Source organism: Siphateles boraxobius, unplaced genomic scaffold, assembly GCF_051911475.1.
Source record: "Siphateles boraxobius isolate OS27281-9 unplaced genomic scaffold, OSU_SipBor_1 12, whole genome shotgun sequence".
Classification (NCBI taxonomy): domain Eukaryota; kingdom Metazoa; phylum Chordata; class Actinopteri; order Cypriniformes; family Leuciscidae; genus Siphateles; species Siphateles boraxobius.
The window spans coordinates 35625710-35641686 of NW_027508722.1; the positions used below are offsets into that span (position 1 = coordinate 35625710).

Genomic DNA, 15977 nt, shown 5'->3' on the forward strand with positions numbered 1-15977 from the left:
ACTCAGTGCAGCACCTGCAGTCTGACCCGCTGAGGGCCTCCGCTGGGTCAGATACCCGAAGACACACACGTGCATGCATGCATACACACTGAGACTTGCATAGGGGTTTGCACACACACATATGCTTGCATGCATGCGCGGTCGCTTACATGTCATGTTGTTGTTTTATATCTGGCTGATTATATTTTCTATGCCGTAATCATACACTTACTAGAGATGCACAATATATAGGCTATAGACTTGGTGCCTAAGTTGGTATTGGCAGATTTTTATTGATGTTTTTAACTGTCATTTTAAATATTATGATATCGGTCAGAATTAGGTTGCAGAAAGTTACATTTTAGCTTAATGTTTATAAAGTTATCCATCATTTCTGCTGAACGTTAACACAGAGTTTCAGTGCCTGATTGTAAATATAAAATGCAAAGTTATTTTGTAAGCATGCAAAACATATAGAGTCATTATATCAGTCATATTGGCATTAAAATAATATTGGTTATCTGTATTAGCCAGAGTACCTTTTTAAAAATATTTTTATTTAAACATTTGGCTCGTTTAAGATTGTTTTTGTTTTTTTTACTAGTTAAAACTTCTTCAAATGTCCTTATACTTCTGTTTTTGATAGGTTGTACTATACAGCATTGGTTTTGTTTTTAAAATTGTCCCTCGCGTGTTTCGCAGATTAAATGCATTGGCAGGAAACGCATACATGCACTTATTCGCATGCATAGATGCACACAGACTCATATGCTTGTTCTCTGGATGCTGATGTTTGTTTGCGATGAAAGGAATATTTGCTTCTGCAGACTGGATGAAATGTGACGCATCGTAATCCCAGTGACAGCTGCGGAAAGATGAGCCACAGACAGAGAGAGAGAGAGAACATGATTAGAGGGACTGCGCCGTGACTCAACCAGTCGCATAGAAAAACAAGACGGGACGCGGCGCTCCAATGGAGACTGGAAACTTTCTAGTTCCTCTTTGAACCCTTTAAACGGTGTGTTTTTGTCTCCAGTGCTTCAGTAATGTATTGTACTGCCATCCCTGAAGTGTCGTCCTTCCTCTCAGGCGAGGTTACGGCAGGTTAAGCGCTTCGAGAGACCGGGCCCGTCGAGCTGAAGGGCCCCGTGGCCCTCGCAGACCTTCGGGAAACGGCTCCCGTGGATCCTGTGAACATTTTTAGCCAGCGGACTTGCATGCATGTGTGAGCGCTGTCAATCACAGGCCCTTCCTGGTGTTGATCTCTGGCAGACTAGAGGAGATGTCTGACCCACCAAACTGAGATCCAGAACCTTTGACCTTTGTCGCTTGTGTGTATTTATGTGTATGAAAGACAAACAGAGGGACGCAGTGTGTGTGTTTAGAAGTTGCTCGCTGTCGTGGCAATGGGGAGTTCTGCGTCGTCTCTGACCACGGACAGAGAATCAGATCACGGGTTCGGTACGGCTCCGTTCCCCTCGGCCGCTCCGATGGGCTGGCTCAGGACCAGCCACAGCAGTCCGGTGTGGGGAACCACTTTCATCACACGCCAACAGCAGCAACAGCAGCCTGTCCCACACAGAGAACGCAGGTAAACGCATGCATGCGCAGACTGCACCTCATCAGGGGATTTCAGGTCAACGTGACTGTTTACTTTGCTGATACACACTCTTAAACAAAAATTAAGATTCATGTATTTGGATTGCATATACATTTCCATTTATTTGGATTACACAGATTTAACATAAAGATTTTTTCAAAAGCTGATTCTAAGCAATTTGAATAAATGCATTATTGTTTAAATAAAATAAAATCTCTATTTAGTAAACTATGCCATGTTTTTTTTTAAATGCAGAAATCTGACCTGTTTTTTTATGTATGACTGACAAATATGCATCATTTTAAGTTTATGTTGAAACTGTGAACATTTTATGTGCAATTCAAATATATTAATTAAAAAATGTGGCCTAATTGTTTTTAGCGCATTTTTCTGGTATTTTTGCAAACATTTTATACGTGCACGCTATTCTAATGAAAATCTTTGCCCACTTTACACCATCCGTTCATTTTCTGATTAATATTCCCGCCCTGTATTTCATCTGGAAATGCGTAAAATGAGTTTCAAATCCTATTTCGAGTTAAATTAGGATTGAGGTGGTCCTGCATTCTGGGTTGTTGGTGCATTTTGAAATACCATTCAAAGGTTTGGGTTTGTTTGTTTGTTTTAAGGGAAATTGATACTTTTATCCAGCAAGGATGCATTAAATTGATCAAAAGTGACAGTAAAGACATTTATAATGTTACAAAATATTAATATTTAAAAGAAATGCTGTTCTTTGAGCTTTTTTATTCGTCAAAAATTCTGTTTTAAAAAGTATCATGATTTCCACAAAAATATGAAGCAGCACAACAGTTTCTTGAGCAGCAAATCAACATATTAGAATGATTTCTGACGGATCATGTGACACTGAAGACTGGAGTATTCAGCTTTGATCACAGGAATAAATTACATTTTAATCTTACATCACCAAATATTTGAACGGTAGTGTATGTAATGCAGTAGGATCATGTCTTCTAGAATGTGTGTCAATAATACAGTGTATAGCTGAAACATTTTGGACAGGTTCTGAATGTGTGTGTGTGTGTGTTTGATAAGCAGATGGTCTGGACTTAGCAGATGGCACTGAAGGCATCTTTTTACTCGAGGATTTTCCCTTTACCACTGTTTGCCAGGGGCATCCCGTAAACCCATGAGGTCTCACATGTGTGTGTGTGTGTGTGCGCTGATAACACACATCTTTGACAATCTTTACGTAGACGTTAATCATGTTTGCGTCGTATGTTGAGGCAGGCGTGCTGGAGCTGAATCATCAACATACATCTTGCTCTTTAAAAGAGGTGCTAATATACGTATAAAGAAAGTATTCACTCAAAAATTATAATTCTGTCATCATGTATTTACACTCATGTTGTTCCAAACCTGTGATAAATTCTTAAAGAGGATATTTAGATTGTTCTTGCTGCTCTTTTGCATACAGTTAATAATCAAATAAAGTTCCTCAAGGCACATTTTGCATGGTTTGTCATCATCAAAACATCATTGGTTCTTGCATGTCTTGTTATTAACCTCTTGAGTCGCCGTACATAAACGATAAAGACAAAGGGTCAGTTTTATTATAGATCGAAAGGACTTAAATTCAGGTCTATTCCTCATCCAAAGCTATTGGATGTTTTCAGAAGACTTAATATATAATTTTATTTGGTGCTTTTATGTCATTTTGAAGCTTGACACTGTCCGACATTGTTCATTTTTTATGCCAAACTGTAAGGTGTTTCTGCTTAAAATGATTGTTATGTTTCACAGACAGAAGAAAGTCATGTTAGTGAGTAAATGATGACTGAACTTTAAATTTTTGTGTAAACGATGCCGGTACATCGATATCAGCCAAGTCATTTACATAAAAACAGCCTATTTAAAGGCTCAGAGAGAGGGTGGAAAATAGTCATAAAATTATGAAAAAAAGAAACCATGGCTATCATTATAAGTGAACCTAAGGGGTAAAAAATCAAAAGCTAGTAGAGTTGAATATTTCCCCGGGTTCAAGAAAACAGCGGTTCAGCTGTCAGGCTTGGAGAGATGTCATTTTTTCCGTGCACCATCTGCTGTACGCGGCTGTTCATTTCCAAAAGTTCTAGGAGTGAAACAAACGTCTGTCACCGACCTTTTTAACAACTGACACAACACAGACAGACTCAAACAAGAGCCTTTCTGCAGTAACAAGCTCTCAGCTGGAGTCACACGGTGCACGACGAGCCGCATATGAATTATTCTTACTGCTAAAACAATTCCGTCATATAATTTTTATAAGGATTGAGCAGTGCAAGAACTCGACTTGTCCTTGTGTTATTTTTCTAAAGGATTTCTTGTGTTAACAGAATCCAGGAAGCTTCACAAGCACTTTATGTAATGCGTTTCCACCAGCGTCAAATTGTGATCCGCTTCTGTGTGCTCAAACTCATATGTGCTCTGTACATATTTACTTTTTAATATCATATTTTAATATTTAATGTGGTTTTTGTTAAACTTCATTTTAACTTATTTTTTAACTTACAGATTGGGCCATAATAGTCAACCAGTCCAGCTGGATTAGTGAGGTTGACTAGTTTATTTAGGTTTTTCTCTCATTTGTTGTACTCATTTATACCATGTTGAAATACATGATTATTATTATTTCTTGAAAATATTATTATTATGTATTATATAGTTTATTATCATTATATACTATTACTGTACTACACTAATTTCTTTTAGTTATATATATATGTGTGTGTGTGTGTGTGTGTGTGTGTGTGTGTGTGTGTGTGTGTGTGTGTGTGTGTGTGTGTGTGTGTGTGTGTGTGCGCGTGTGTTGATCATTATCAGGATGTTTCCTGTGTGTTTTATCAGTGGTAGGAAAGTGAGTTGCTGCTCTCAGAGGCTTTTTTCTGAGGATTTATTCCCATAGCAACAAGCTCCTATCACCTCAACCAATCACAATTCAGAATGAACTCTCCCTGTGTCTCTCTCTAATTCAGATACACACAAAGTTGTTTAATATGTCAGTATGCTTTAGTGTGTTGCTTTAAAAATGTTGTCCTCTAAACTAAAATTCCTGGATCATCGGTTTGTCGGGAAATATGTTTTCATGAATATCAGGTTGGGGCAAGCTGTCACATTATTTTTAACTTATTAATTACTATTTTATTTATTGGCCCAAACAATAGTTTGATATTTCAGTGTTACCTTTCATGTTTTTTGTTACCTGTTTTACTTTGTGCATTTTGCTGAAAAATAATAGATGGTTATTAGCAGGTTTCACTGTGACAACATGCCCCATCATTGTGTGTTCCACGAACTGTGTGTGTTTTCCTGGTCAGTAATGGTGCAAATACAATCACTATTTTGCAGCTGAGACTTCAGGGTTTGTCTCTATATAGAAATTGACTTTTAAAAATAGACCTACGCTGAGAAATAAACGAGTAAAAGTCTGACAGCTCGCCCTGTATCGTCGTCTCTATGTAGGACACATCAAGCCTCAGTGCACATGTCTATATTAATTTATAAAAAATGGATTATTGTATGAATTCTGATGGCTCTTTCACCTCGTATGTCCTTTCCTCGTTTGCGCAATGAAAGGCCCCAGATTTCCATATGTGACTCAAATGTGACTGTTTTTAATGGATTCTAGTCAGCATTGTTTCTACATGATGTTCACCAGCCCTAAGCCAAAAACATTATGCAGTTGGAATGCTGTTATATCGCATATTCAGATGAACTATTTCCTCCAATAATTCCCTTCTTTCCAGCTGTGTTAATAGGTCACAGAACACACCCATGCTCTGGTTTTAGTGTACAGGCTTCAGAATGCAAGTGTGTCCTGCGCACATATCCTCGGATACTTACACAAGCTTTGATTCTTTGCATTATTTATCAGCATGATCCTCCTGACAGTTAGTATCAGTACTGAGTCACATAATACACACACACACATATACGCAGTGAGAATTGGGATGAGGGCCAGTTCTGTTTAACCAGTGCTAATGACTGTGACTCGCAGTACAAATGTCTTACTGTGTGTATGCGATGGCTTTTGGAGACTCGGGGCCAAATGTCTCAGCGTGCTCACAGGACACCGACCCAAAGGCCAACACTATACAAAACAGAGTTGTGTTTAAAACGTGTTTATGGTTTGCCTGTTCTTAATATATTTGAGATATTTTCTCCTTTTGATTAATCTAATTCATCTTGATTGATTATTTAGTAGTATTGCTTATGCATTTATATGATCCTCCCTGCTACCTAGATATCAACTGTAAAAACAAATCCACATAATTTGACTATAACTATAATCCTAACTATAGAACTAATTATTAATATATTAATATTATTATTATACCAATAATAATGTAATGATAAACGATTGAATGATTTATAAATTCAAAAATATGAATTACTAAATATAAATTATATTCTGTGAAAAATTATATTCCCAACAAAAAATTATTATATTTAAACTATAATATACTGTATATAAAAACAAAAATTGTACAATATAAATTTGATGTTTCTGTAAATTATGCTGTTATATTTATCTAATTTTAAATTTAATTGTTTATTAAACTTGTTATTTTAATATTTCATATTATTTGAAATCTATTTTATACCATACAGTTATCTTCTCCACATATTCCTTTTTCTTTGACCGCTTTTTTGTAATGTGTGTGTATTTTGCGCTTGGATTTACAATTTTCATAACCAGTGTTAATTTCATTATTAATCGTTTTTTTTCTCTCTTTCTCTTTTAGTAACTCTCATTCTCCTGGTTCGATGGCAGCAGTTGTGAGGAATTCTGATTGGTCATGCGGACGCTGCACATTTCTTAACTCCAGCGGTTCCTTGCGTTGCTCCATTTGCGAAGCTCCCCGGCAGAAGCCGGATTTGAACCACATTCTGCGCCTCAGCAGTGCTGAGGAACCTCGGTGGTCCTGCCCACGCTGCACCCTAACCAATCACCATGGATTAGGCTCATGTTCTGTGTGCGGAGCCGCTCCAGTTACAGCCAACGGACCCATTCTGCCCAAACAGGCCCCGCCCACTCCCGTAGACCCCGCCTCCAGCCCTGAAGCCAAAGGGCAGGTAGCCAATGGGGAGTCCCGGTGCACGGAGTCCAACGGGGAGGTGTCTATGAGTGGGGTGGTGTCATTGGAGTGGGCGTGTCCTCGTTGTACTTTAGTGAACACGCCGGTGGCGTTGTCATGCTCAGCATGTGGTGGTCCAAGAAAACTCTCCTTACCGAAAATCCCTCCCGAAGCACTAGTGGTCCCGGAAGTGCTTACACCGGTGGCGGGGTTTCCCACACAAACGACTGGAGCGTCCGCGCCTCTTCTCATTGATCTGACCGTAGATTCGCCACCCCAAGTACCTTCTGAAACCCCGTCTCCACCCCCCATCCCGTTTCTGCCCCCTTCCCTGTCCTCGCTTCAGAATAATCCCGTGCCTCGAAGCCGGAGGGAAGTCCCGCCCCCTGGACGGCCCCCGAACCCCGCCCCCTCACCAACATCACCCTCAACCTGCCCGCCTAGCAAATCCAAGCCACCATCAGACAATTACCCAAACAAGCGCCTAAGTGTGCTGGAGGAGGAGGAGCCTAACAACCCCGCCCCTCCAGTCACGTCTCCGCCCTCTTGGAAGTGCCCCGGATGCTCCGCCCCAACGGCTCCTCCTTCGTCATCCGCCGGCCGGTGCGACGCTTGTCGAGGGTCACGGCCTGGTTCAGGTGGTGATGTCATCGACGTGTTGGGCGAATCGGTGCGCTTCACGCCGGCGTCGCCGTCCAGCCCGGACTTCAGCTCTTGGGCGTGTTCCAAATGTACGTTGCGCAATCCGACGGGAACGGGCCACTGCACGGCCTGCGGATCGTCCAAACTGCACGGTTTCTCCGAGCCGTCCAACTGCTCATCGTGTTCTCGGAAACAACCGCACTCCCACTCGCGTGCCTTCCCTTCCGCCTCATCTTCCTCTGTCTCGTCCCCATCGGCGCAGGACAAGAGTGTGTGTCAGTGGACGTGTCCTGCATGCACACTGCTGAACGAAGGGAAGATAAAGCATTGCGCCGCGTGTCATACCCCGCAGCAGTACCTGAACCTGCGGAAAACAGGGAAACCGCTCAAACGCAGGGAGAGCATGCACGTGGAGGCCCGACGGCGCACGGATGAGGGAGAGGCCAAGGAATTGTGGGAAAATATCGTCAGCTTCTGTAGAGAGGTAAGACACTGTCAGTTTGATTGAAAAACGTTTAAATGTGATTAGTGTAGTATTTCCAAGTACATATGGTGGCTTCTAGAGATTCTTTTTCGCCATGTATGATGATATTTTTAAATATCTAACAACGATACTCAACACACATGAAAACTTATTTACTCGTTTAGGTCAATCATGGCCACGTTGTACTATTTCATACCCTCGTTTTTATTTATTTAGCCTAGATTGTGGTCATTAATAAAAGTATTAAGTGATATATGCAAATATACATTATATGCCTTATCCAAGACATTAGATCTACCTAATTAATTATTAATGAGCCATCTGTTTTCAATATCGGTTTAAATGTCAGTGATTGATACATTGGTGCACCTCTAGATATTTGTAGTGTTCACAGTATACTGTAATATATCTCTCTCTATTACTCCCAGCTAAATACTAATGTCCCATCATTTAAAGATCCATTCTACTCTGTTCTCTTGACATTTCATTGGTATCAAACCGCAGCTCCGTCTTTGAAACCGAGCCAGTATCTGAAACACAGTGCATTATGAAACCAGCGCCCTCATATCTGCTGAATATTTGATATATTTCTGACCTTCTTAGAGGGGAAAGTGGTCAGACTTTGTGTTTGAGGAGCTGCGGACAGCAGTTGTACAGCTTTTGAAGTTCTGTTCAGGCAGAAAGGGCATAGTCAAGAGTGTCTGTTAGGTAAATACTCAAGAACTTCTTGTTCTTGATCCTTGTCCAGATTCAATTAATGTTTGGGAAAAGGACACAGAAGCAGTTTAAACTGCTCTAAGCTTTGTCTTCCTTAATTCTGGGACCATAAATACAGGCTCGTCCTTCACTTACCTGAAGATGATAAAGGTGAAGACCCAACTATATCCATGTTTTGTAAGATTCCCCTAACTTTTAAACATTTTTATTAGATTGTCCTGGACTTAATACAAGTAAAATGCTTTTTTATGAAGTTACCTCACTAAAGGACTTATTTGGTAAGATTATGCCTGAAAAGGCACATTTTTTATCATATATTAATTTAAAAAATCTTGTATAAAATGACTTACTGTTTTTGTTTGTTTGGTTTTTATTGTATTTATATGATATTTGTATTTTTGTAATTGCATTTTTGCCATGAAAATAGCCTTAGATGCTGACATGGCACTAAATAATACAATCTGAATCTGCCTGAAGATGAGCTTCAACAGCTTTTCAAAGATCTTGCTTTTTAAGTTTTTGAGTTTTACTTCTTGATATTACTGATTTGTGTCTTGGCAAACCTTTGGTTAATTTTTATATTTAATATTTTTATATTACCTTGAGATTGGCTAAAACTCTTATTTTGAGATTGAGATTTCAAACACCTCTTAAAGGAATATGATTGTACAAACCAAATGTTGAAATCAAGGCAAGCCACAGTATGATCCTTATAATGTCTACATTACCAGTAATACGTGCTTAGTGTCCTATTAGAGGTTGAACATATTTGGATGTCCACTACAAGACACTTCACATCTCAAATGCTTCTCCGGTGACCTCTTGTGATCTGAGATTTTCTAGAGTCTCTGGTTTCTGGGCAGCATGCGTTATTTCGGCAGGAGGGTCGATGCAGCGTGATACGAATCCTCAGGTTTTCTCTGGGCCAAGCTAAGATGAAGCACATCTTTTTTCTTTTTTGTTGCATAAGATGGCCCTTCAGTGTTTTAGGGCACATCAGGTTGCATTAGCGTTTCCACTGCAAATGTGACGCCGTAACCCTGACCACATCTGAAGATGCTTTGAGAGATCTGATCTGAGGACTTGTGATCAAATCAACCTAGATGAATGTTAGTTTCACTTATATGTGCAGCTGTGGTTTGACCCAGATGTTCTCACTTCAGAATAGGTCCATAATGAAAGATGATGCATCATTAACTTAGTTAAAAACCTGATGTTTTTTTTCTGCATGTTTAGCACATTGTATATTAACATAATATGATTAATAATCAGGTGGTATTTCCAACACTCTCTTTCTATTTGCAAATCCGATTTCAAACATCTAAAATGCAAGTTGGCATTTATATTCACCACACTTCAGTGTCTGAATACATCTTTCCCAGGACTGTCTGCGTCACAACCTGGGAGACGTATTTATAGAAATGGTTGCAACAGCAATTAAACAGCTCCCCAGAGTCAAAATGACCCCTATTTCTCCGGCATATATATACGTGTTTTTCCTGTGACGATATACGTTCCTGCAGAATATTTCTTTGCTGGTTTATTGCATCTTTACATGTTTCGTCACTCTTCACTGTGTCTTTATCTGATGGACAAAATGTAGACTTGATAAAGATGTTCACACTGACAGTGATTAGTTGTTGCATTGTTGTTTTATATTAAGGTCACTTGGCATTCTTGCCTGGTTAAGGATTTTATTCTAAATGTATTAAACCATAATAAACTAAGTTACTTTGAATAAAATTCACAATTACTTCCAGTGTGTATTATAAACACATTATTTAATGCTGGCAAAAAAGATCTACATAAAATGTTTTAATTATTTTATACCATATTTATTAAAAATTATTATCGTTCATTTTAGTTAATTAAGCTAATTTTATATTATATTCACAGTATTTAGTGATGACATGAGATTGCGTGAATTTGAATAAAATTCAAGACTTATTTTATACCATATTTATTACAAATATTATATTAACATTTTAATTAATTTATGTTATATATGTATTGGGAATAATGGCAAATGAGATCTAACATGAATTTGAAGAAAATAAGAATTGTCTTACATAATATTTATTAAGAATATTATCATTGAATTTAAGTTAATTTTATATATCGTATGCATATTATGTAATTATTACAAATGAGATCTACATATATTTGACTAAAAATACTTCACTGTATTTATTAAAATATTATATTACATTATAAATAATTATAATTACATTTATTTATTATACTTATTTAATGATGGAAAATTGATTTGTAAATAAATGAAGACTTTTTATTTTATTTTATTTAAACATTATTTTATTTTATTTTTATTTTTTTGGGGGGGGGGGGGTGGTAAGAATAATAATTATAATATCATACTTTCAATTCTTGATGTGGAGATATACCATGTGTGTGTATGTATGTCTGTGTATATATATATATATATATATATATATATATATATATATATATATATATATATATATATTGTAAGGGATTTTACAGTCAAAGACCCAGAACCAGATATGAATGAAGAATGAAAGACCCAGAGTCAGAATTATAAAAATTTAAAGAAAAGATTTACTGGAGATAGTTTGCAGTTTGAAGCTGAAGTCAGCTTCAAGACTCTCACAGGAGTTTGTAGGCCGCCCCGCTTACAGTTACAAAGATCACAGCAGTTATACCATTTCCAAGGTCTGAGCTACGTCATTGCTTACAGGATGAATGATTCTCATTGGCTAAGAAATAGATAAACACAGTAATTTTCCACACATATACAGATAGACTGAAGCATATCTCCATCGATTATGCAGCTGAAGTTAGGCACGTCATGACCTTCCAGGTCGCAGATTTGGGTTGCTGACATGAGATTGCGTGCCCAGCATGCCCAGAACAACAACAAGACTAACACGCACACCGACACACAGCTTTTCCAAGGTTGGATTTGGCCAGGCTCTCACTATAAACAGGAGAGTTTTCTCAAAACATCAAGATAATGCGTTCTTTCTCTCAAGGAGAGCTAATCTTTAGTCTAACTGGAAAGAAAGGCTTTAACAAAGAAATGGCCCCTTAAACTATTGGCTTCAACGACCCCTATATGTTTTAACACGTTGAAGATCTTTCTCAAACACAAAACAAGTCCCTATTTCATTTCTGGAAGCTGGGATAAATAAGCAAGCACTGCATTCAGATATCAAATACAGACAACAATACAGGAAAAGAACATTTCAGTAATCACACTGGTAACTTCTTTAATAAAGTAAAATCTCCAGAGAAGTCATTCAACTCATTTGATATTTAGAAGGAAAAATATTGATTAATACCTTAATTATAATCACTCATTACATATACATTGAAGCAGCAGTGGATTCCAATCCACCCCCTTCAATATATATATATATATATATATATAATGTGAGTGTGTATGTGTGTATATGTTCATCTATATTGCTTTTTTATGTTTGTTTATTTCGTCATTTGTTTCCTCTTGTATCATGCAGTTCATCTTGTTTTTTGTAAGCTAGCTTATTTCTCTGGTATTTGCATTTTCCAGGTCTATATTTGTTTTGTGTGTGTAAATATCTGTATTACTGTTTGCAAAAAAAAAAATTGTAATTCATTTTATTTGTTTTGTACACATTCAATGATGGCAAATGCTGTTTTTTGTGTGTGTAATACCTTACAAAGTTCTTGTGTGTTTGTTGTAGAACGCGGTGAACTTCGTGGATGACAGTTTCCCTCCTGGTCCGCGTTCGGTCGGGTTCCCCGAGAATGACAGCGTCCAGCAGCGAATCAAAAAGTGGCTCCGCCCTCATGAGATTAACTGCAATAATTTTAAGGATCGTGGTGTGAAATGGTCCGTGTTCAGGACGCCCCGCCCCTCTGACATTCTGCAAGGCCTTCTGGGTAATTGCTGGTAAGAGAAGTGTTTCTATCATCTATCTCTTGTTAACTAGTGTACTGCATACAGCTCAGTAAATAGTGTATACTGCCTACAATTTAATCACAATTGTATATAATCCTGCATTTTAAATATTTGTCACATGACCTCATTTGTGCAAGTGGCATCCAGTTATCATCTTCAGTGTGTTTTGATGGTTTATGCTCAAAAAGCCCAGAATAATTCAGTTTAAAGCACAGTTTAGTGGTTCGTTCAATGGTGCATTCAAGTTTTTTGAGGAAGTGATGTAGGATTGAAATGTTGAAGTGTTGCTGCTGTGTTTTGCAGGTTCTTAAGCGCTCTGGCAGTGCTAGCGGAGCGACCCGAGTTGGTGGAACGTGTGATGATCACCAGAACCATGTGCCATGAGGGAGCGTATCAGGTCCGGCTCTGTAAAGATGGAACGTGGACGACGGTTCTGGTGGACGACATGCTGCCCTGCGACGAATACGGGTTTCTGCTGTTCTCACAGGTTTGTCTTGCGGTGGTTGAGTTTGTTACGCCTGATTTATTTAAGCCCTTATTTTGTAATTTATTGCCTGATCATGATTATTTGAGAGAACCACATTCACTGAGCAGTTTCAAATGTTGCCAACTAAAGTAAATAAAGAATTGCACATGTTTACCTGCTAAACAACATGTGAAGTAGTGATAAAGTAATTGTAGTTTATTGTAAAATCAATGGAATGGCAAATTTATTTATTTTTATCTAAAAAATAAATATACATATATATATAATCTTTTGAAAATATTACTATTATATTTATAATGTTTACATAATGATAATAGTTATTATATATAAATTTATGACAGTAGTAGTTTACAATTTACATATTAAGATGAGACATATATATATGTAAATATAATCTTTTGAAAATATTACCCAAAAGAGTCTCATCTTAATATTTAAATTGTAAACTTCTACTGTCATAAGGAAATATAAAATAAAACTATTATCATTATGTAAATGTTGCTATCATTAAGTATATTGAATGTAATATTATTTCTATATTTTAAAGTTTTTTATGGAAGTAAAGATTTTAGCAAGTAAATTTCTTAAGCTCACACTGCAAGTGACAAACAAAACACTTTTTTGCATGAAAATTAGTCATCAGTTAAAATTTCCTAATGATGACATTTGAGTAAAAGATACAATTATAGATTGTACAGTTGAAAATAGTTCCTGTACTCCACAAAGTGCATCCCCGTGTGCTGCTTTAAGGCTTGTTACTTCATGTTCAGGCTCAGCGGAGGCAGCTGTGGGTGGCGCTGATAGAAAAGGCTCTTGCGAAGCTGCACGGCTCGTATTTTGCGCTGCAGGCCGGTCGTGCCATCGAGGGTTTGGCGACGCTCACTGGCGCCCCCTGTGAGAGTCTGATGCTGCAGGTCAGCTCAACCAACCCCCGTGAAGAACCAATCGACACGGACCTCATATGGGCCAAAATGCTCAGCTCCAAAGAGGCGGGGTACGACTTACACACACTCGAGATTATTATACTAATTGTCCTGTAAATTGGGCCCTGTAATTTATTCACTGTGCTCCGGACTCACTAATTTCAAGGCACATTATAAGATGACAAGGCATCTTTTGTCCTTTATAATAAAGGCTAAAAGCAAGACAAGAAAATTTGATTCAAAAAAGAAAAATCGTGTGCCACTACAAATTGGAAAGTGCCTTTTAGAGTGTTTCTAGGCTACTTGTCAGTTTCAGGGCTCAAATTACCAGGCAATTAGTGTCCGCATACACACACTATCAGCTGAAAAGCGCAAATTATATTGCAAAAGATTGGTATTAATATAATTTATAAACATTGTCTATAACTGTTATTAGAATATTTATAATAAATATATTATAATATGTCTTAAAGACACACTTATCATATATTTTGAATCATTATGTTAAATGTTGTTATAATAATTTTATATAAAATATTACCTAATATCAAATTTAAAAATATTATATACAATGTATACTCAAATGTCTGTTTTTGTGATTCTCCTGGTGTTATGTTCTGCATTTTTATTTGTTTTGGAAACTATAAATATTATTATTTTTTTAAATAGTATAAAATATATCTGCTAAAAATATGAATAAACAAGATTAATATGTTGTACATATTTTGAATTGAATGTGCTATGAAGTGTGTTATTTAATAATTTGAATATATGGTATGTATATGCCAGGGTTATTATTATAGTTAACTAATACCATAACATAACATTATTGCTACTTGTTACTTTAGTTTAACTTGAAGTACTAACATTACTAAAATAAAAATCTATAAAGACTATATATTACAATAAAGTCCTGTTAGATAACATTAATTAATGCATTAACTAACATTAACCGAGCAATACATTTGATACAGTATTTATTCATCTTTGTGCAAATGAATAAATAAAAATACAACTGTTCATTGCTAGTTCATGTTAGCTCAGATCCATTAAATAATATTAATAGATAAAATGTGTTTGTAAATATTGAAATTATTATTAACTAAGATGAATACATGGTTTAGAAGTGTTTATGATAATGAGTCCGTTAACTAATGTAAACAAATGAAAGCTTATTTTAAAGTGTTTCCACAAAATCTAATAAAAATGACAAAAACACAGCAAAATTCAAGTTATTAATAGAAACTAATAGTATATAAATGATATTAAAATAGCACTGTTCTATACTTGTGTGTAAGTAAATGAATGTGAATGATGAATATTTACTAGGTTTTGCGTTCTCTGTGTGTCAGTTTTCTGATGGGAGCGTCTTGTGGAGGTGGAAACATGAAGGTTGATGATGCTGTGTATGAATCTCTGGGACTCCGTCCGAGACACGCGTACTCCATACTGGACGTCAGAGACGTTCAGGGCTACAGGTCAGACACACATTCACAACATGCATACTGTTGAAGAAGGGTTTGTTCACCCATACGACACAAAAGATGATGTATAACACTGATTTCCATAGAGTGGAAATGATTCACGCTGTCATGCTTGGAAAACAGGACAAAAAATGTAGTCCATACTGGTTTTCTGAGGTCATACGATAGAACAATTATTCACATGCATGAGGAAGTGAGTTTTTTTTATGTTGCTGAGTTTTTCCTAATTTTTCCTAATAAACTAATTTTTGTCCCGCCTTATTTGATCAGTCATTATGATTTATGAGTGATGTAGATGACTGCTTATTAAGTGTTACATGTTTTCAGAACAAAGGAAGTTGTTGTTAGCTATCTGATATTTTATAAAACTGTATATAGTAGAAAATTAGACTATTCAGTAAAATATTTTTTAATACTACTTTTTAATATTGGTATGATTATCCCTCTGGGGTCTAAGGTGTTTTTGGGGTCCTTGAGATGTTTTGACATGCCCTGACATTTGTGCTTTTTCCAGTTGCTTATAAACATATTTATGGCAAAGGTGTAATTACACTCTATTTAGCTCAAACAGGACTACCATAATATGTGAGCAATATGTATGTACTAGTGCTGTGCGTTAAACGCGTTATTAACGGCGTTAACGCAAACACATTTTAACGGC

The 15977-nt window shown here is 36.9% G+C and overlaps 1 protein-coding gene across 2 annotated transcripts in view; it reads left to right on the forward strand.

Moving 5' to 3' along the window:
- capn15 (calpain 15) overlaps positions 1-15977 on the forward strand; it is a 33513-nt gene that overhangs the window by 2667 nt on the left and 14869 nt on the right. Inside the window, exons 1-6 of one of the 2 annotated variants that reach the window (XM_077219256.1) lie at positions 1267-1570; positions 6325-7783; positions 12205-12413; positions 12726-12909; positions 13680-13903; positions 15185-15310. In XM_077219256.1, the coding sequence (XP_077075371.1) occupies positions 1386-1570; positions 6325-7783; positions 12205-12413; positions 12726-12909; positions 13680-13903; positions 15185-15310 (2387 nt within the window). In that variant the 5' untranslated portion in view covers positions 1267-1385. Of the gene's footprint in view, positions 1-1266; positions 1571-6324; positions 7784-12204; positions 12414-12725; positions 12910-13679; positions 13904-15184; positions 15311-15977 lie in introns of those variants that run through there. The other variant, XM_077219257.1, reaches the window with a different exon arrangement.